At 34.4% G+C, this 21,159-nt stretch overlaps 1 protein-coding gene across 1 annotated transcript; it reads right to left on the minus strand.

Annotated features, from left to right (window-relative positions):
* Positions 1-94: 94 nt before the first annotated feature.
* On the minus strand, positions 95-20,400 carry LOC136812143 (uncharacterized protein KIAA0825-like). Its single transcript, XM_067068613.1, has 23 exons — positions 20,272-20,400; positions 15,004-15,148; positions 14,628-14,742; positions 13,244-14,245; positions 12,577-12,723; positions 12,179-12,297; positions 11,003-11,156; positions 10,135-10,325; positions 9,168-9,306; positions 8,762-8,868; positions 8,476-8,548; positions 7,544-7,595; positions 7,077-7,272; positions 6,561-6,600; positions 6,162-6,217; positions 5,134-5,270; positions 4,596-4,703; positions 3,059-3,111; positions 2,412-2,550; positions 2,087-2,207; positions 1,612-1,685; positions 1,360-1,406; positions 95-942 (listed from the first exon to the last, which is right to left on the minus strand). Exons 2-23 carry the CDS (start codon positions 15,132-15,134, stop codon positions 622-624), a joined length of 3,522 nt encoding a protein of 1,173 aa, XP_066924714.1. The 5' UTR covers positions 15,135-15,148; positions 20,272-20,400; the 3' UTR covers positions 95-621.
* Between the last annotated feature and the right edge of the window lie 759 nt (positions 20,401-21,159).

The raw sequence follows: 21,159 nt of genomic DNA on the forward strand, positions 1-21,159 counted from the left end.
TAAAAATATCTACAAATTTGCCTTGTCCGGAGTAAATTTGCTCTGTTTGGGGGTAATTTTGATTGTCCATAGGGTTAACTAATGCTTTTCCGGGGGGGGGGGGGGGGGGTTAGACCTGCTGTCCGGGGTAAACTTGCTCTGTTTGGGGGTAATTTTGATTGTCCATAGGGTTAAATGATGAATTTCCAAAAAATGTTATATCCTCCACCCCCCCCCATATTCAATTTATTTCTGGAAAAGCCCAATCTAAATACATATAATTAAACATGGTGGTGTTTGAGGTATTCAAATATTCTTTTTATACAGTGTATCCCAAAAATATGTGGAAATTTTTTATTTAAAGTAAAAACGTCATGATTTATGCGAATTTTTGTGACTCGTAAACTTAATATTTCAATCTCAAAAGCCTATTTTAATCATCTTTGGAATTCAATATCTATTCATTGAACAGAGAATTTTCATTTCATTTCAATCATTCAATGCCAAGTTAAGATGACGAGTTTTGAAGATTTGACTTTATATAAAAACTTGTCCCTTTTTTTGGAGACACATTGTAAAGTAAAGTACCTAATTATTATCATGCACCAGCAGCTCTGTCAAAAAAGGTCTACATTTATTGTTTTATTCAGAAGTAAATTTCATGTTGATAAACTCGACTTGTTCTTTTTCTTCAGGCGTCAAAATATCTTTCGAACCTTCCTGAAATTCGAATCGATTATAAATCAAAGCTCGCCATTTTGATAAAGGGACACTGGGAATCAATCGATCCCAGTCTACATGACCTTCCAATAACTCAAAATGGTTAATTTCTTCTTGATTGACAATCCGGTGTTGTTCGATGGGTTGAAAAAATTCAAACATTTGATTTCGTTTTGTGATAGTTAAGTTGTCTTGGACGTGTATGTTTCTATCAGGATCTTGTAGTAATTGCTTGATGGTGGACTGTAAAAATAACAAATAACGACTAATAACAGATATGTGAGTAATAGATGTCTAGGTGATTTTTCTCTATACCATCTGTATACCAGTGTCCGAAAAAACCTAAAACATCTACATCCATTTTGATTCCTCTAAAGTTTGTACTTTCCATAAATTTCCAACAGGAATTCTATTCGCAATATATTGGAGTTAAAGAAATTGACTGGAAATGGCTATTTTACATTAAAATTCATATGGGAATAAAATTTAGCAAAATAGTGTAATTTAATGATCTTAATATTAGTGACAAATTTCAACTTTGCACCATTAATAGTTTTCATTATTAGAAAAACTGGTTATTATAACTTTATAGTTATTAATATGAAAATGATCTCTATTACAATAAAAATCTAGAGTGAATTTGTAGGGAAGGAATCATACTTGGTTGATCTGCATAATCTTTGACAGAAACCGCAAGGACTCCATTTCTATAAAAAAGATATTCGGATATTAGATCAAAATACAATTAAGTGGTTAGAAGAGTTTTTCTGATAATCCTTATATTATACTGCTCAAGTCTAGGCATATATTTTACCCAAGCAAAGCTAGAAATTTGGGTTTGTTTCAACAAAATAGTAATGGGCTCGAACAAAGAAAAATGTTCATAGGGGTGGAATTACAAAAGTATTTTACCTGCTTTGGAAATTTCTATTCCATCTTGTAAATTTGGTTTTGAAAAATCGACCAGATAAGGCGTATCAGCATCACTGAAAAATCAGAAATTAATGAGATTTGAAGGCATCTAAGACAACTCTACACGCAACCCCTAGGGTCCGTGAAATATTTCACGATTGTCAACCTAATGGATTCGATTTGATGGTTAGGTTGATCAAATTAAAAAATCTAACGCAAAGAAAAGAGTATGATTTGATTATGATTTTCTGATGTTTCGGCATCTATTTTATCTTTATTTGACATTATTTCTAACTTCAAATGACTAAATTTTTACCTTTTCAAATTTTTGTCTACATTGTCGATACCGAATTTCAAACCATTTTCAAATTTCGATTTTTTTTTCGCGTTCACCAGTTTTATCAGTCATTCTTTTTCAATATGAATGGCAACATTCCAGTGTATAGTGTTTTTTATGTTTATAAGGTTAACTTACTACTCGAGAAGTTCTTTATCGAAATATTCATGGAGTTTACCAAGCTGTTTTTGAATGATATTTCCTGTCGATTGTAAATTGCGTTGAATTTCCATCGAAATATTCGGATTTTCAGTCACATCTGAAAAATATTTTTAAAACTTACATTCAAAGATTTTTTTATGGTGAGAATGACAGCTTGTATGTGTTTATAATTTTTGCTTATTGACACATAAAATCATTATAAAATTCTACTTCAGTAAAAAGCCAATTTGTACTAGAGAAAATATAGCTGAGACATTTGGCATAATTTGTTGTTGTTGAATAAAAAAACCCAAAGAAGTACCAAAGGTAAGATTGTAGATAATATGCCACAACAGCTCAGCAAAAGAATGGATTTTATCACAAGTATCTTGCCAAAGAAGTCCAGTCTGTTCCATGTTTTCTCTTCGCAGTAACCAATTGTATAAAATACTCGCCAAAATCTAAAAAGAAAACGAACGATGGATAAAATAAAGGGGTTAATATTTGGTAAGGTAGAAAGAAGAGAGTTATTGATCAATTAATGATATGTGCACCACTGCAATGTCTTCTGACATTACATCACGGACCCAATAGATGATTGGTTGCAAGTGACGTAAAATCAGTCAAAACCTCACTTGCAAACAATCAGCTGTTGGGTCCGTGGAAGACATTGCAATGGTGCATATTATGAATAAGCATCAATGGTTGATTAATAAATATTAGGAAAATTTTCCATCTGAAACAACTGATATTAACCTTTTTGTTATTCCTATTTTCAAAATTGTTACTCGACAAACAAGTTAACTGGCCCCTCTAGTAAACAAACCTTTAGCCAGTTTATATAACTCGAAGTTTCCATAACTCCAACAAAAATAATTTGAGCTTCCCTGGTTTACTCGAGTGACGAAGTCTTATACTGTAACATCTTATACACAAACAAAACAAACAAACAAACAACTATAAACAAACCTTTGTTCCGAGATTGGGAAGTTTGATCCATGACTGAGAAAATTTTGGGTTATCTGAAAAAAAAATTAAGACATTTTTATAAGAGCATCAAGAGTTTCCTCTTAACTCAATTATAGGCGCGGCCCAAAGTTAGGCCTTTGAAATCGGACCCTTACGGTGCAGAGAAAATTTGGCAAAATCGGACCCTTACAGTGCATTTTCTTGGAAATTTTTGACCATTTTCAGGCAAAATAATGTCAGATTTTACACCCTTAGAGTGCAATTTTTCTCTTTGCTGATTTCGACCCTTACAGTGAACTTTGGGAAGCTTGGAAAATATACCCTTAAGGGCCACACGTATGGTAGGTCATTTGCCTTGAGTGCCCCCGCCCGGGTATAATCGATCCGAGAGAATGGTAAAATCGACAAGTGATACTTTTATGGACCTACCCGGTTGTGCATTTAACATATTTATAATTGATATCTATGTGACGTGACCATGAAACAATCATTCAGAACACAAATATTGACGATCTATTAAAATTAGTCATTTGTTTCTTATTAAAAAAAATTTAGAAACCAAAATTTCATGCTCTTGAAATATTCTTTTATATTCAAGACTTCGTGAGCAAAAAAAACATCCATCTCGTCAAAAAATTGAGTAATTTGGCTAAGAACATTAATGTATGCTTATTAATAGTGATTCTTATAGATAAAGATGCGTTTTTTGAGCTGAAAAATTCTTTTTTTACAAAAATCTGCTTGAGCCATCTTTTACTTACTTTCATGCAAAAAATCACGATCCAATATTTCGCAAAAAACTCTTTTTTTGATCGTTTTTTAGCTGAAATTTACCCCCCAAATTTTTTTTTCAAAAATCGAGCTCCGTCACATTCGAGGGTTTATAGTTATGCATCTTTGTGCAAAAAATCATAAAGAATGAAAGAGCCAATCTCGAGAAAAGCTAATACCTAAGTAATTCATAATGTGCTTATAAAAAGATATTGAATTTGGCCAGTTTTTTTTTATAAAAACACGCCAAGCAACCAAAATTTCATGTCTAAACACACATATTCTTCAAAAATAAGCCCTCATGAGCAAAAAAACATCTATCTCATAAAAAAAATTGATTAATTTGACTAAGAACATTGATGTATGCTTGTTAATAGTGATTCTTATAGATAAACATGCGTTTTTTGAGCCAACAAAATTTTTTGCGAAAATCTGCTTGAGCTATCTTTTACCTATGATGGTACCCTACTTTCATGCAAAAAATCAGAAAAAATTAATGATCCAATTTTTCACCAAGTCCAAAAAACCCATTTTTTTAGCCGTTTTTTGGCCCAAATTTGCCCCAAATTTTTTTTTTTTCGAAAATCGGGCTCCGTCACATTCGAGGGTTTATAGTTACACATCTTTGTGGAAGAAATCAGAAAAAACTAATGAGCCAATCTCGAGAAAAGTTGGTAACGAACGAACAAACGAACGAACGGACGAACAGAGGTTAATTTATAGGACCTCCACCGGGGTAGGTCCAAAAAGAATACTTTATACATACTTTTGATGTAGACTAAAACATCCCATATGCGTGTCGGCAATAAAGGGAAATTATCCACAAGGCTTTGTAATGTCTCCATCAAACATTTGTGTAATAGATTGGAGCCAGCTATGACAAAAAAGAACTAGTTTAAAAAAGAACACTTCTACTTATATTAATCATACACATAAAATTCTCAACCTTTAATCTTTTAATCTGCTAACAGCCGTCTAAATGGTCTGAGGCACAAAAACACTTTGCAACGGCAGTGGATAGCATTATATCCGCAGCATTCAGGGATATCAAGAAATAAATTAACGAGAAAAAAAAAGCCACCTCCTTTCCAGGTGTACCGGGGTTAGACCTCTTGTTTGTTTTGTAAACTTTAGATTGATTTGGAGGCGTAATTAACCTTTAAAGTCTGCATATACTCAGCAATCTCCTTTGCCTAAATGCCCTTCCCCTGGGTTTTAGTCGTCACCACGATTCTTCTGAAACAGACATATCAATTCATCTCATTACATCATATCATTTTAAGACACAAAAACTAACAACTTACTAAGAAATTTATCACTCTCTTTGGTCGGTATAGTAGCGCAACCACAGGGTAATGTTTGTAATTTCGTGAATTGAAAAGAAGGTTTGGCTTTGTATTTACTCTCTGCAAACAATAATTCCAACGCTGGGTTCAATATCCTGAAAGAATTAAAGGTTATGGAAATGATAACACCCTAAATTGAAACGCCTTCCAATGAGCAACACCCTCTAAATCCACAGCTTAAATAGCTAGACGCTAATTAGAATTTCATAGGATTTTATTAGTCATTACTCGACCTCGAGATAAACAATCTACGTATCCTTACAAACTTTTAAATTACAGCTCATATCATTTTTAGGGATATGAAAAGCTACAAAAAAGTGGTAAAACCATGTTGTTTGCTTTTAAACCAACAGTTCTTTGGAAATTGATTTTCAAAATTTGAAATAAGCGCCACCCTATCCATACCCATCGTCCATTATCCTTCATTTTTCATGATATAATTGTAGCAGTTCTGACTAAGCTGTAACGAGCTTGTCTGGTAGGACTCCTTGCAATAGTCAGGTCCGATGTTGAAGATTATCATCAACTAAAAAACTACATATTTTTTATAAGCATTCAGGGTTGCTAGACTCGAGCCCTGAAATTAGCCAATTATTTTCAGTATCACGTAAAGTATCTAAGCATGGCAAACGATAGCCCTTGATCCAACAAGCATAAATACTCGGGGTACCTATAAGGCACTCCTGAATGGTCTCATAAAGCTTGCACCTTACTTTCGAAATTTTTTGATTTTTCAACAAGTGGGACCATCTGACCATGCCCCATCTTTTTTTCTATATCGAAATGCTTCGAAAAAACCTAAAAACATTCACGTTAAATTGCGGAACCTCATGAGACCATTGGGGAGTGCCTTAGGTACCCCGATTAGCAGAAAATGAGCTAGAATGCTAAAAGCATCCCAGCTCTGACCCGAAAATTGGAGTTGCTTATGAAAAAGAATGTGTCTAAGAGTGTGGTGAAATTAAATGATTGATAAATAATGTTACCTTTGAATAGTAGGGTTCAGAATATCCGACACTAATTGTAACCAAAGTGGCAAATCCTAAAAAAATGAATGACAAATCAAATGCCTTAACTTAGAAAAATCGCGAAATTTACGAAATTTACTTTTTGCAAATTTTGACGAAAACATCTTTTTCGCGAAAATCACGAAAGTTTCTGCTCGTGAAAGTTTGTAAGCTAAGCAATAATTCACCGATCATAGAGACTGAATTATAATCATTATAATCCATTATAATCTTTATCATCTTAAATTGTGAAAATAAGTGGACATGGACTTAATATTATCAAAATCCAAGGAAAATATAAAAACTTTAAACGAATCCACCGAAACTTATACAAGAGTCATTCTAATTGAAAGGTAAATTAATAAAATTTTTGTTTACCTGGTTTCCAGATGAGATTTTGAAACTTTTCGAGTCGTCCCTTGTATGAAAGAAAAACTTTTGATTATGCAGTTAACCCTATACTTACACTGTTTATAATAAAACTAATGATAATATAAATGTCATATGGACGTAGATGTGCTGAATTTTTCTTTCCTAACCAACTAAAACAAAAAACAAACCACTATTCCTGTACGAAGCGACCACAAATTAATATTACATATTCAGTACCTTAAGGGAAGAAATTTTCTTGGAATTTGATTTCGCAGTTCACAGTTCAAAATTCGGAAAATTCCCGGAATTAAATTTCGCAACTGAGAGAATTTTTGTTTAAAATAATATGGCCAATTTTAGAGGTGATTTTTTAAATCATGAGAATGAACTTATTTCGTGGAACCTCATTTCGCGGATTTGTCAAAAAAAATCTACGAAATTAAATTCCGAGAAAATTTCTTCCCTTAGGATAACTTTTACAAATCACGGTAACTATGAACAGTTTTATGTAAAACTTCTTACTCGATTATAAGACTAGCCATGAAGTGAAGGAACGGTTTCTTGGGTCCACCATACAAAACACCAAACAATTCTTTACAAAGAATTTGACTGTTGATTGGTTCAAGGAGTGTTGAAGTATCACTATGTGATGATCTCGTCAATTGATTGTCTGCCGATTGAAATTGCTTTTCTGTTTTCAACGGTTGGTACAGGGAGTCTGTAAGTATAGAATTTGGTTGATTTTTTTTGGCTTCAAAGTTCAAATAAAGATAGGGGAAACTTATCCGAGAAAAAGTGACGAACTTCCTAAGCGAAGCGACAAAGATTTCCACAGAAGTAACGGAGTTCTCCCCGATGAAGATTTTACATTTATATGTAAAAATTACAAGAAAGAGCCAGTGTTATACAGTACTTGATAATAGAATCGTAACATTTGAGAATAATCAAAAACAGGTGCCATCTCTAAGATTAACTATGAGAAAAGGTACCTGTGTGTTTGACTAGAAGTCTTGCTAGTTGTCCATTTTGATGAAGAAGTATCTAAAGAAAATCAATGGTTTACATTAAGTTTTCAGATAACCTTTTAGCATAGTGCGCAATTTCTGAAAATCATTTTCGTAATACATGAACCTTGCAAAAATTTTATATATAAACTATTCTATGTTTAAAATAAATTCATCCATTCGCCTTACTTAACTCTTTAAGTGCCAATGTCGTATATATCAGACATGGGCTATGTAGGAGGGCGAAGCCCTCCTGTAATGCCCAGTTTGAGTTAGAAATCGTCATTTTTGGTCTCACAATTTGATTTGATTTTGGCCATTTAGTACACAAATACTAAGCAGAAAATCCGAAATTTGACCTTGACACCCCCTGTATAGTACACGTATACTAAACAGCAAATCAGAAATTTGACCCTGACACCCCTATGTATAGTACACAAGTACTAAACAGCAAAATTTTTTTGAAAACACCCACTCACCCCATGATACATGCCGCTTTTTTGTATATGGACCCCCCCTGATTTTAAGCCAATAAGTAAAAAAAATGCAAAAATTTGACAAAAATCCACTTTTTTAAGATTTTGACCATTTTTGGTCAACGATCGATCCAAGAACCTCCACATTTGGCCCTGCTTTACTTGATTCTGATTGAAGTTTTACCACTGGGCACCTTTCTATCATTCAGGCAGGTCCGCCCAACCCGCCCTTCCTGAATCGGGTGGCGTTTAAGGCGCCTAAAAGAAAGAGGAGACTCTAAGCTATCCAACTAACTATAAACGAGCTTCTAACTCCTTCTAGATCCGGAGATATAAGCCTTTAAAGTTTGAGCTAGCGATTTTCTTTAAAAAACTTAGAAAAAAATTACCGTGGCACTTAAAGGGTTGAATAATGCAAACTAAATTTTGAAATATGATTACAAATTTGAAGGAGGTCCAATTAGGAGATAATTGTAAACAAAGCCAGTCCAAAATAAAAGAATCGTCTTGTTGGCTATAAATAGAGAAAATAGATGAATGAAATCTTTATTGAAATAAAGTTCTGCATCTTTACCCATAATTAGCGAATTTCATGAAGTTTTCTTTGAATGAAGCTTTCTAAAATTAATAGGATATCAGAATTCGCAACGGTTGTCCGTATAATAATATCACTCCTAGACCAGAAAATATATTTGTGAATAAATGAGAACAGAGCCAATACACATACTTTGGTGCAGCTTGTAAAGCCTCATACCAATTCAGACTTGTGTGAGTTTTGTTTGAAGAATCATTTAGGAATTCGTGTACTTGTGACAGTGGACTGCAGATGATGATCTAAAAGAAATAACCATATAGAGTACCAGGGTTTCAAAAAAATGTACGGCGAAGCACTCTTTTTAATGAAATAATAAGAAATAGGGAAAAAATGCTTCGACAACAAAAATGTTAACAAAATACGCGTTTAAAAACTTATTGAGACTAAAGTTTCGAGAATACTAGTCTAAATCTTCCTTTAAGCTTTTATTGCACTATTATAGAGAAACATTTATTGGAGAGGTCGTTTAAAGGCCGTTCTCTTGCGTGTTTGAGTTATTAAAATTACGCTATAATAATAGAAATGGAGGTCAAAATACCATGATTTCATAGAGTTGTTTACACAAGACATGCCAATAATTTGAGCTTTGATGTTCCACATTGGTGATTTCAGGAAAACTCTTTGACGTGACCAACAAGAGCCATTTGTAAATGGAAATCAATACTTGAAGATCACCTCTAAATGGAATAAAGATTTGTATAAGCTTTGTAAATGATTCCCAAAATATTCAATGTATTCAAAAAGTGCCAAACTGATTGATCCCTAAAATGCTAACCCCTAAAATTGCTGTTTTTTGTAGCTAAGCAGAGACAAACTTTGTTTAATAGCTTTTGATTGGATTAATATTTTTTGAAAGTATTTTTTCAGTGATGCTGATCTAAGATTGAAGTTTTATGTAATTGTAGCGTTATTCTAAAAGAAGTTAATTTTTTCTTCTTCACTTTACTTCATTTTTTTGAAAGAATTTTGAAAAACAAATGAGTGGAAAATATATAAGCAAATTTGAATATCTTTCAAAGGATACCAAACGTTTTTATTATAAGAAAATTCTTGGAAAGTTACGGTAAAAATAAAAACACTAAACATCTTTTTGACACAGACTTTAATAATTAATCTTAAAATTTATTTCTGGACAAAACCAGTCTGATGTAGGGCCATTTGAGGCCTCCTAGTAACAATTTATTTTTTTTGCCCGTCCACTTTTCAGATCATACCTACTGCTGGCAGTAGCGTGGTGGCAGGGGACCACCATCGCGGACGATTTTTTAGGGGGCACAAAAAGACGCCTCTGATTACTAATTTCGGCGCCCATTTGCTCTTTTACACCTTCGATATATAGCAGTTTTCGGCCAAGCCAAAATCAAAATTTTGACTCCCCAGTTTGCTCGAATTTTAGTCGACCCACCACGCTACTGCGCACTGGGCCCCGACTAGGAAGTTATGTGTAATGAGAAGTGATAAGTCAATACCAATGAATCTTCCTTGACCTCTAAAAAAGAACTTACTTGAACTGCTTTACTCTTCGATATGACGTTTGGACAGAAGAATAATAGGTAGCAAAATGTTTCAACATGTCACCACCGATATTCCGTAGGATTTCAATGGCAGATTGTACAGAAAGAGTGTTCTTGAGATCGTAAACTAATCCACGAACATAGAAATTGTACATTTGAATTGTGAAAGAACATTGCTCTCCCTAAAGAAAAGAATATTTAAAGAACGATAAACTCAATTTAAAGAACATTATTTTATTTTGAAAATCAACGAGCAGTGGTATGGCCCGACCAAAATGAATTGGATACAACCCTTGTTGAAAGTTCAACGCCGATTTTAAAGTACCGTTTTTTACTTCGAATAAACGCCCCCTTCTTTTAAACGCCCCCCCTCGAATAAACGCCCCTCCTAAAAGGAAAATTATTTAATAAACGCCCCCTCAAATAAATACCCCCTTCGAATGAACTCCCCTCTAAGGGAGGGGCGTTTATTAGAAACTTGTGACTTTAAATACTTCAATACCAGTGTTGATTGGGTTTGAAAAGGAAGATTTTAGTCATTTCTTGTAGCCAGAGCAGTTTTCGATGCAATTTTAGTCGTTAATATAAAGAAATTTTGCACTAAAATCCTGATAAAGAACTAAAACAAAGGGTATATTTGCTCTAAATATTCGACTGTAGACTAAAATAATTCAATGAACGCCCCCTCGAATAAAAGTCCCTCCAAAAATCGAAAAAATTAAATAAACACCCCGGGCGTTTATTTGAAGTAATACGGTAATAAATAAAGAATCAAGCCACAATTCCTTTCCTCAGCTAATAAGAGCTCGATAAACCCACAGTAGATTATCAACTTTTCATGGTCATTCTGAAATCTTACCTCTGAAAATGGTTTTTCGTCCGCCCAATTGTTACCATGGTTATCGAAAACAATGGATGAGTTTAAAACGTTCAGATGATATTGAATAATCTTTTGTTGACATTTCTTGAAGATATTTTCACACAATTGCAAGTTGCTAACAAAAGTACCTCTCCTAAAAAATATATAAACCAGCAGCAAATTAGTGGCAACCTTAAATCAGATCGTAATTATTGTTTTCTGCCCACAGTAATTTAAAACAAATGGAAGTTAAATTCAAAGCTTTCTAAAATGCAATAGACCAATATTCTAAACTCGATCGATCGATCAAAGTTTAAGGGTTTTAGCAATTTACAGTACATAATCGAAAATTGGGAATTCGAATGAACGAAAAACTTTTTTTCTTCCGCTGAATTTTCAACTTCATCTTTACAGAAGAAATTAAGAGATTTTGGATTGGACAGCATTGAACTGTCCAGTATCTGCTTGAAGTAGTGTAAATAGTGAAAAAATAATCCCTCTCAAATATTTCCACGATCTCGAAATAGAAACTGAAGCAAATTTGGCCCAGATTGAGCTACTCTGGAATTAGAAGCCACATTGAAAAACTGATATTTCCAATAATTCAATAAATAGGGGATCTTTTGCCCAGGTTGAGTAAGCAGAAAAAGGGAAAAATCATCTTACTTCGAATAACCGAAAGGTTCGAATATATATGGAGTTTTGAAATAACTAAAGTTTTATTTTAGCTACAATAACCTCACCGACCTCACTTGTAACAAGGCATTAAATATTAAAAAAAGTAAATGCAGGAAGTAATAATGAAATAGTTTTGATAAAAATCCAGCAATTTAAAGGGATAATTAGATGGTTTGAGATATTTAGATTACAGAAACCTTCTGTGATCTTTAGTAAAACCTCAAAGTATTTTTGTGTAACATTAATTTTCCAAAATCGAGATTTGAGAATGGGTTCTTACACGGTTCTTACGTTGAAATTCTATTGTTTTCATCCTAAAAGCCAAAAACTTGTAACTTAAATATCTCGACTTTGGAAAATATTTTGAGATTTTGCTCAGGACAATAATAGAAGTATCCCACATGCCAAATATTACAAACCATCTGATTGTCCCTTTAAGAAAAATAATTTTGATGAGAATCCACAATTTAAGAAAAAAAGTTTTTATTGATTACTAACCTGCTCGATAAATTGATGAGGTTTTGAGAATCATAAGAATGCATTTGATAGATGATCATTGATACATCACAATGAATTTGATAAAATTTCCACAAGTTACCCTCACATTCAACCAGATTCTGGAATAAGATGGACAACACAGGAACATTACAATGAATGTATTTTGAACATAATGAAAATACAATAAGGAGGCTTGTAACAGTCGAGATTCTCTAGTTATAAATAATGCGGTCAGGTGACATGTTGGCATCTTATACAAAAGTATGTAGCTTTTTAACATTATATTTCCTTATAATTTCATTTTTTAACACAAATTTTTCATTTAAGAAGTAAGAAGTCGAGAATGACTACATAGTTCGAAAGAAAAGTGCACAAAGAATCGAAGAAAAAATCATTACCTCATCCAGTTGACATAAGTAGTTGTAGAAGACTTCATTCAAGGAGGTTGAAGTCGCTTCACTCAATTCTTGCAAATTTTCGCGATCAGAACTTGTCGTAGTGAAAACAATTGTTTCTTTCACAAGGGTCAAAAATCGTTCACAAACCTGTCAACAAAAGGTGAAGAATTGTTTTAAAAACAGTTAGGAACAGCAATAGGCCATTTCACAGTCGAAATGGATCATGGGTAACTAGGACTGATTGCACCTCCATAACGGCTGTTGGCTAGAGGCAATAATCTTCAAAAAATTTCAAAACCTTGAACCAATAATAAGTCATCATTAGCGCGTAGTGGTCCTGATTACCCATTACGCTTTGCGACTGTGAAATGGCCTATGGTTAATGGAATGTTTCATGAAATTGACCACACTTTAAGTTGTAGAGGTTGTCTTTTCAGTAGACTGTCCCACACCTTGGTTTTCACTTTCAGAAAAGACCACTCTTTTTCTTGACTAATCCTCTCGTAAACATCAGAACTCCTCAACTTCGTTGGACAATGCGATAACATGGCAACGAAGAATAACCAATTCAGAAAAATTTGATTTAGTTCAAGACATTCAATGTGGGCTTTTTTAAAAAACGTTAGAAAAGCCCATTTAAAAAGTTAGGCTGAAACGTTTTACTTACAGAAGAAATCTTTTTTGGAATTGATGGATTGTTCATGTAATGTTTGCCAGCGACAGGCTTCAACACTGCATTCGAATTTGTATCAACAATCAAATCAAAAATACAATGCACATACATTGGAATAACTTTCTTCAATAATGGCTGACAGGCTAGAAAACATTTCTTCCAGTTAAAAACGTCATACATCATGCCATTAGAGCTCTCTTCTTTGATAGGAAAATCATTGTTTGATGACGTTTTCGAAATATTTTTCATAATGGTTTTCAAACCATGTGACCAGTTGAAAAGAATGTAAAATACAGAGGAAAATGATTTGACATCATGCGCTGTAAATGTTGATGCCTCAACTAAAGTAGTGCTTCTGAGTGCAGGATCAAAATTAATTTGATTATATCCAACCTTGCTGTAATTCTCCAAAAAAGTATTAATCTGTGATTTGATAATCTCGTCATACGATTCCAGTAACTTTTTGAAGGAAATAAATTTTTGTTCACCAACAGTGAAATGCTGAAGTAGCGTGTAATCGTCAGGGATCAGATCCAATTGGAGTTTTGCGATGTTTTCTAAATCAATAATAGCTGTACCAATCTTTCCAAATATTGATTCATGTTTTGTCTCAGATTGAGAGTTTGATAAATTTGCGAGGAGAGAGGAGGTCTGGTGCTGGCAATAATCCTCAAAAACATAATCGAATGGAAATATGGCTAACAATAGCTCGAATAAATATACTTTGTAGTTATGTTTCTCAATCAAGGATTTGGAACTATTTGCTTGATTCTCCATTTGGTGTAAAATACCTGTTCTAAATTGCTTGCAAATTTTCTTCCAAATTAAAAAATTCTCTTCCTCATCTTTATCTACAATGGAGTGTAAAGATGAGTTATCGATCACTCTATTGTCATCAGTATGAGAAGGCAATGCTACTTTATTCATGAAACAAAACTCAATGACATCACTTAAAACATAATCTTCTTGGCCTGGGTTTCTTTCAATTGCTTGAATCTAGAGAAAAGAAAACAAAGAAAACTAATTAGTTCTTCCATAGGACTGATAAATGTAGAATTTTTAAGGCAGATATAGAAAACAAAGAACATTTATAAGACCAGCTTATTCTCTAAACTCGTTTCATTTAGTTAGTATATTTTCTTGTCTTTTTCAAAAAACGTTCTCTTGTTCTTCAAGGAAAATTTTTATTTTTTACAGTGGCCCCTGGGGGAGACAATGACTGGGCTGTCTAAAAGCTTAGTTGTTATACCATGGCCAGCCACTTTAAATATCAGATATCATTATTACTATCAGTAGCTAATAGCTTAAAACACCCTTAGTCATATAACCTAATGAACCAGAATGAACACTTTATTACTTTTCCTTTGAAAATACTAACCACGTTATTTAGAAAACATTGTAGTGCTAGTGAATCAAAATCACACACATGGTCTTGAGAGTTTCCATTTGTTGAAGTTAAATAATCTTCAGTCTTGCTCTCTTCCTGCAATAACCTTAGAAATCGAATGAATAAAGTTAAATTCAATTTTTGGAAATGTTCCAAAATGTTAGCATAATAATAGTATTATTTACTTGGTAGTTAGTAAGTTAAAGGGAGTAGGTTTGGGTGTTTTAAAAATGAGTCAGTCAATACAACATATTTAGACCCTTGTTCATCTGATGAATTCCTAAAGCACAAAAGTAGAAGTAATCTATAATGTTTTTAAGAACATTGTATTGAAAACAGTCATTTAAATCTTAATTCTAGGACTTACTGAGTCTCAACATCATTCAATTTAGCATCGATATTGATTCTTAATTGGTTCAGTTCTTCAATATCTAGTGCCACAGATGAAAGGATCTTTTCAAAGACATTTTCCACCAACTCCATTGTTGAATCTGTCATTTTGTAAAAATCTACTAAATATACAGAAATAGAAAGCATGAAGGATTTTTAACATATGTTTGCAACTTTAGTAAAAGTACCGGGTAACTCTGGAAAAAGTGGAAAAAATGTATTACTGAGTCTGGATATTGTCTAAAGAATCGAATCTCAAAGATGAGTTGATCACACGTATCCAAGCCACATCTTGTGCATTCGGCAGACTAAAAGACAGAGTCTTCAACAACCATGATTTGACAACACGTACGAAAGTTACAGTTTTCAACCGATGTTTAATGCCTATACTTCTTTATGGTTGTGAAACATGGACTTTATATTCCCACGAAATAAAGCAATTAAGAAATGTACAACAACGTCATCTGCGAAACATTCTGCATATTAAATGGGATGATTTTGTCAGTAACGAGGAGATATTAAGGAGATCCGATTCGGTAGATATCGAAGTTATGCTAGCCCAGAATCGACTCCGTTGGCTCGGTCACGTTGCCCGTATGGACAACAATCGAACTGTTAAGCAACTTTTTTACGGTGAACTAGTTCTAGGCAGCAGACCGATTGGGTGTCCACGCTTGAGGTACAAAGATAACATAAAAGCTCTACTTAAGATTGGTGACATCCTTCACTCGTGGAATGATTCAGTTTCAGACCGATCCGGTTGGAGACGTAATGTGTCATCTGTCTGTGAAAAATTGAATGTAAAACGTGTAGATATGTACGAAAGAAGAAAAGAAAGAAGAAAAAGATAATATATTTTTTTCTTAGTTCTCTTGTATTTTAACTGTATTTTACTCGAATATCGAGTTTTAGGCGTATTATTATTATTGAGTCTGGAATAATGTGAATTTTTATAAAATTCAACAACTATGTTGTAAGTGCAACTTAAACTTTGTTTAATATCTTTTGATGGGATTGAGAACATTTTTAAAAGAAATTTTCACAGTGCTGGTGGATCTAACATTTAAGTTTATGTAAAAGTTATCGTTATTTCACCTAAAAAGGTAATCTTTTAGGAGAACACAACGGTCTATTGAATAGCAAATATTACTCCACGTATATTATTTTCCCTCAGCCATTACAAACGAGATAAATTATCTCGTCCCTAGGTAACTGCTGTGTTGTAAAGACAAATCAATAACATGACGCAATCATAGTTGTTTGGGAGAACGGGATGGTCTTTTGAATAACTACAGTAATTATTCGAGGAGAAATTTTTTTAATGATTACGTCACCTGATTTGTCTTTTACAACACAGGAGTAACCTAGGGACAAGATAATTTATCCCATTTGTATTGGCTGAGAGAAATTAATGTATATGTGGAGTAATTTTTCATTCAATAGACTTTTGTGTTCTTCTAAACACAACTATTACAAAGATTTCTGCTAGACTAATTACCGTACAAGTCGGTTTAATGTTGACATCTCCCTTCTAATTTCGACATCCTTCTTTAGAGATTCCTACCGTCAAAACTTGGGACTATCTGACAAAACATGGGACGGCGATTCGGTCACTAATAACATAACTGCGAATCATAGATAGCAAATAATGTGAATACACTACTCTCACCAGGTAGGCTATCACACCGCAAAAGGAACAAATCTTTGCAACGAGAAACGCCTAAATGCGATTGCGCGCATTTGCGCAAGCGTCCAAACACAAATTTCAAAAAAGTCTATTCTTCTGCGGAAAATTGTGAGATCTGTTATCAACACTCAGTAACTTTGACATGTCAATCAATCGCGCATCTGGAGAAAAACAACACAAAAAATAATCTCCTACATTCTATCAGGTGTTCAGTGCTTTCTTTCTCCTCACATAGCCTGCATATTCTCTTCTTTCCAAAATTGTTATCAACATCAATCAGTTCGAGTCTTCTTCTCGTCGTTTCACTAGCTTCCTTTAATCCCATTTTCCTTATATATCCTTTTCTTTCAAATCTTTGTCCGCTTTGATGCCTCATCTTTCTCATTTCCTTCTCATCTAGCTCTCTTTCGATCTCTTCCACAATCTTTCTCTTAACTGTCTTTTTCCAGATCTCTTTCTTGCACTCTCTTGCCATGTCTAGCTGTAACCCGATTCCTCTTGCCATTCCTCTCGTTTGGCCAGGCCCAATTGATAGTTTGGTTCGTGTCCTCCGACCGACTCAAGTTTTTGAGAAAAAGTGTTTCACTTTGAGTCGGAAAAACCAAAAAAGTTTTACCTCCTTCTCACATGATAACTACTATCTCTGCGGTTCTTTTTTAACTGACTGCTTTGATTCTTCTATAAACAACATCCACTTCGCGCACAGACAATGACCTGGTGTAACCCGTACCGTAGGATCGTCTAATATCGACATGCGTCTTCTAATTTCGACATAGCTGTAGGCTGGTCTTCGAAATAAAAAATCAAACATAAACAAATACATATATACCAAAGTTATCAAACAATCACTAAAATGTACTCTCCCTATCACGTCACAGATTGTTAATATAATATGAGAAATGTGAAGTGTTATTACTTATATTTGAAAAGAAAACTTTAACGATGTAGTAATCACTAAAAAACTAATTAGCATGCTTTCAACGAAGATGCCCAAATCACAACAACGTTTTGCACGCGAGGAATTTTTTAGTAGACCTTTTTACCGTGAACCGAAAATAATTAAAAGAACCCGGTTTCCTTATGAATTTGAAAAGGGGCCGGGTGTGCTAGGTGCGGCGCCTAGAAGTTTAAGCCGGCCTCTTAGCACCTAGAGCGCGTGTTTGTAATAAACAATAAGGGTGGGGAAACCAGGTCGACTAAGCGCGCGAATTATTTTTATCACGTTACTTGAAGCGTAATAAAGTTGTAAAATTTTAATGATGGACACAAGAAAGTTACGAGGAAGTTTGCATGCGTTTCGTGTGTTGTGTGAAACTGCTTATAATTTGGCTGTTTTTTTTATTGAAAGGATTGCAATGTTTACTAAACTTCTAGTTTGATGGATGAACTTGTTGGATAAGAATGATACCAAGAATTTTATCCAAGGTTTGTTTTGATTATTTTACAGATCCGGTGTCGAAATTAGAAGACGCATGTCGATATTAGACGATCCTACTGCACTTAAAAACAAATATTTAGCACCTAAAAGCAGAGAGTCACAGCTGTATTCCTTTAAGCAAGCGCCGCGAACGCCTTAAACTCCAACTAGAAGTTATCTTGCGATCGCGGCGCGTGCCTTTGTGGATTCGGGCTTTAGGCTATTTCTTTATTACATTCGCGATTGGATTCCAGGATTGCACGATTGCTTGAGGAATTTCAAAAATTGAGGTTTTTGGTGGGAAAATGAAAAAAAGGTTCCAGTTTTAGCTACCGACTGACCGACCGACCCATTTTTCAAAGCTTCTAGGACACGAACCAAACAATCAATTGGGCCTGGCCTTTCTGATGTCCAATTTTCCTTTGCAGCTTTGATAGCTTCCTGTTCCTCAATCAACACTCTTCCTAGTCTTTCTTTGGCTGACGTTATTAGATTTTGATATAACATCATTCTGTGGTATATCACCTTTCTTTCTAAAATATGGCCTGATGGCAGTTAGCCACACTAGCGTCCCGCCAAAATGCGTATCAAAGATTAATGCTGCGAAAGCGCTATATCGTTTACTTGACTCTCAAGCAAAAAAATGCACCGCAAAACTTCTAAAGGTATTCATAAAAAAATAACCCGGCGCTTTTTAATGAAATTAACATTTTCAAAAACTTTGAGAAATTGCCTAAAATTTGAGCCATAGATGAAAAAATTTGAGCCAAGCCAACCTTGAAAACTAATTTGAAGATCAACTTACCAAGAAAAAGATCTACGGGGGAGGCGGAACCCACCTAGATCCGCGCACTGCCGGATAGGCTATCTCCCGGAAATTTTGCCGGACCTCAAGCAATGACCCATTTACATGTGCGTAATTGTTTTTACTTTAGCGTATAAACAAGGCCTTAAAAATCGAAGCGGTGTCTCGGGAATTGAATGACAAATTTTGGTTGGTTGATTTTGGCTGCTGCACGTTTTATTTTGTTTCCAACTTTCAAGTTTTAATTAATATTGTCTTGCGAACTTGATTCAGGTAACTCTCATCCTTGTTGTTGAAATGTATCCTGTAGATGACTGATGTTGTTTTTTCTGAAAGCTAGATTTCCTAGTGTGACTAACTGGATGGCATTTTTAGAATGGCCTTCAGTATCGTTGCTTGCACTTTTTCTAGCTCTTCCTTCTCTCTTTTGTCAATCCTTGTCCAGCATTCCAGGTTGTATACCAGAGTTGGAACGACTGTTCTCTCATAGACTAGTAGTGCTGCTTGAACATTGATCCCAAAAATTCTTCCTTCACCGTTCTTTTCATTCAACTCATTTATCATAGCTCAACTATGGCGTCATATACTGGACAAAATTGAATAGGCGAATCGGAAATGCAGAACGTAAGCTTGCCATCTTCTGTGATCCAGTTTTGGCGCAGATTCCATACTGTGATCCAATTTCAATTTTGGCGCGGATTTTTGATTTTTTCAGCGAATTTTGTCAGAATTTGCCAAATTAAATCCCCACAAAAATTAATCCATTAAAGTTAATTAAAAACGTTAGCCTGGATATCCAGGCTGTAAATTATTTCACAGTCTAGTTTTAGATATTTTATGTTCTGATTTACAGCCTGGTCTCCCTAGAGCGATTTGCATTCTCTTTAGAGAATGCAGTCCGCTTGCTTGCGCTCACTTCGCTAAAACCGTAAGGGCCAATCTACACGGTGTTGAGCAATTCTAAAGCAAAAATAGGATACTCCTCCAGTTGCTAGTGAAGATAGGGCTTTCTGTTACATGAAAACATGAAAAAGAAGAAAACAGAGGCAAGTTCATTTTCCAAGAAAACATGGTTGGTCACGATAATGCATGCAAACTTTTTTATGGACTTTGGTGTAATCTTTGGATGTTTTAAATAGTTTTAGATCTTGTAAGACTGCTTTTTATTAATTTCTGTTTTACTGCCCTGGGTTGGCTAGGAAACATGGGTTTTCACTTTCATTCTCTAGGGAGACCAAGCTCTATAATTTAAGAACTTTGTATATGTTGAGGTAAATTTTGTTTTTTCTTAAATTTTGAGCTTGGATATCCAGGCTATAAAAACGTGAGCGCTTACTTTGTATGGTGTAAAATTGACAAATATTGGCATGGTTTTGACTAGTTTTAAGAGCTTTCCTTTTCCATTCCTGACACTTGTCTTGAAGTTTGGCGGCTGTTTTCTGATTTTTTTGTCGCCATCTGCGAATTTTGGAATTGTTTTTGAAGCGCCGAATGCGTTTTAACTAGAACGGCTCACTGTACAATAACAGTCGTGCCCCCTAAGAGTGGACCCTGATCCTGGGGGGGCGGGGCGAGGCGGGGCCGTTGATGCGGCAAGATTTTACAATTTTAACCTAAAAGCGGCGTCAATTTTTTATCATTATTATTTCTCTATTATTTATTTTAGGTATCTTTCAAAGACGAAAATTATCCATTGTTTTACTCCATTTTTAAGACTTCCGTGAAATATTTAATATATTTAAAAATCAGCGATTTTCGATGGAATTTTCAACAACAGTTTACTACTGAAAAATGACATGATCGGCCAAATTTGCTTATTTTGGGCTAAACAGAATATTATCCGTGAATAATAAGTTGTTCCTGGCTGTAAAATAAAGAGCTTCAAAGACTAAAACATTGGACAATCAAGAATACTACAATTTTTAGTATACCAACCTCATCCCCGTGTGGTATCCAAGGCTTTATTTAGTACACGTTACTGATAGACCCGGGGAAGTGACTAAATTCTGGCTCGGTGGTTGGTGACTAAAATTTGGGGCGACTAAAAATTTGATCTTAAATCTTAATTATTAGTCGGCCCTTAGTAGAGACTAAATTTTGACAAGGTAACTAAAATTAGGGGGCCTACTAAGTTTTGGCCGATAACACAGTAGAGTACTACTTTATCGAAAAATTCTTGTCGAATTCTCAATTGAGACTCAAGAAGTTTTTGTTCCTTTCTCTA

The sequence above is a fragment of the Clytia hemisphaerica genome, unplaced genomic scaffold (genome assembly GCF_902728285.1).
Source record: "Clytia hemisphaerica strain Z4C2 unplaced genomic scaffold, Clytia hemisphaerica genome assembly, whole genome shotgun sequence".
Taxonomy (NCBI): domain Eukaryota; kingdom Metazoa; phylum Cnidaria; class Hydrozoa; order Leptothecata; family Clytiidae; genus Clytia; species Clytia hemisphaerica.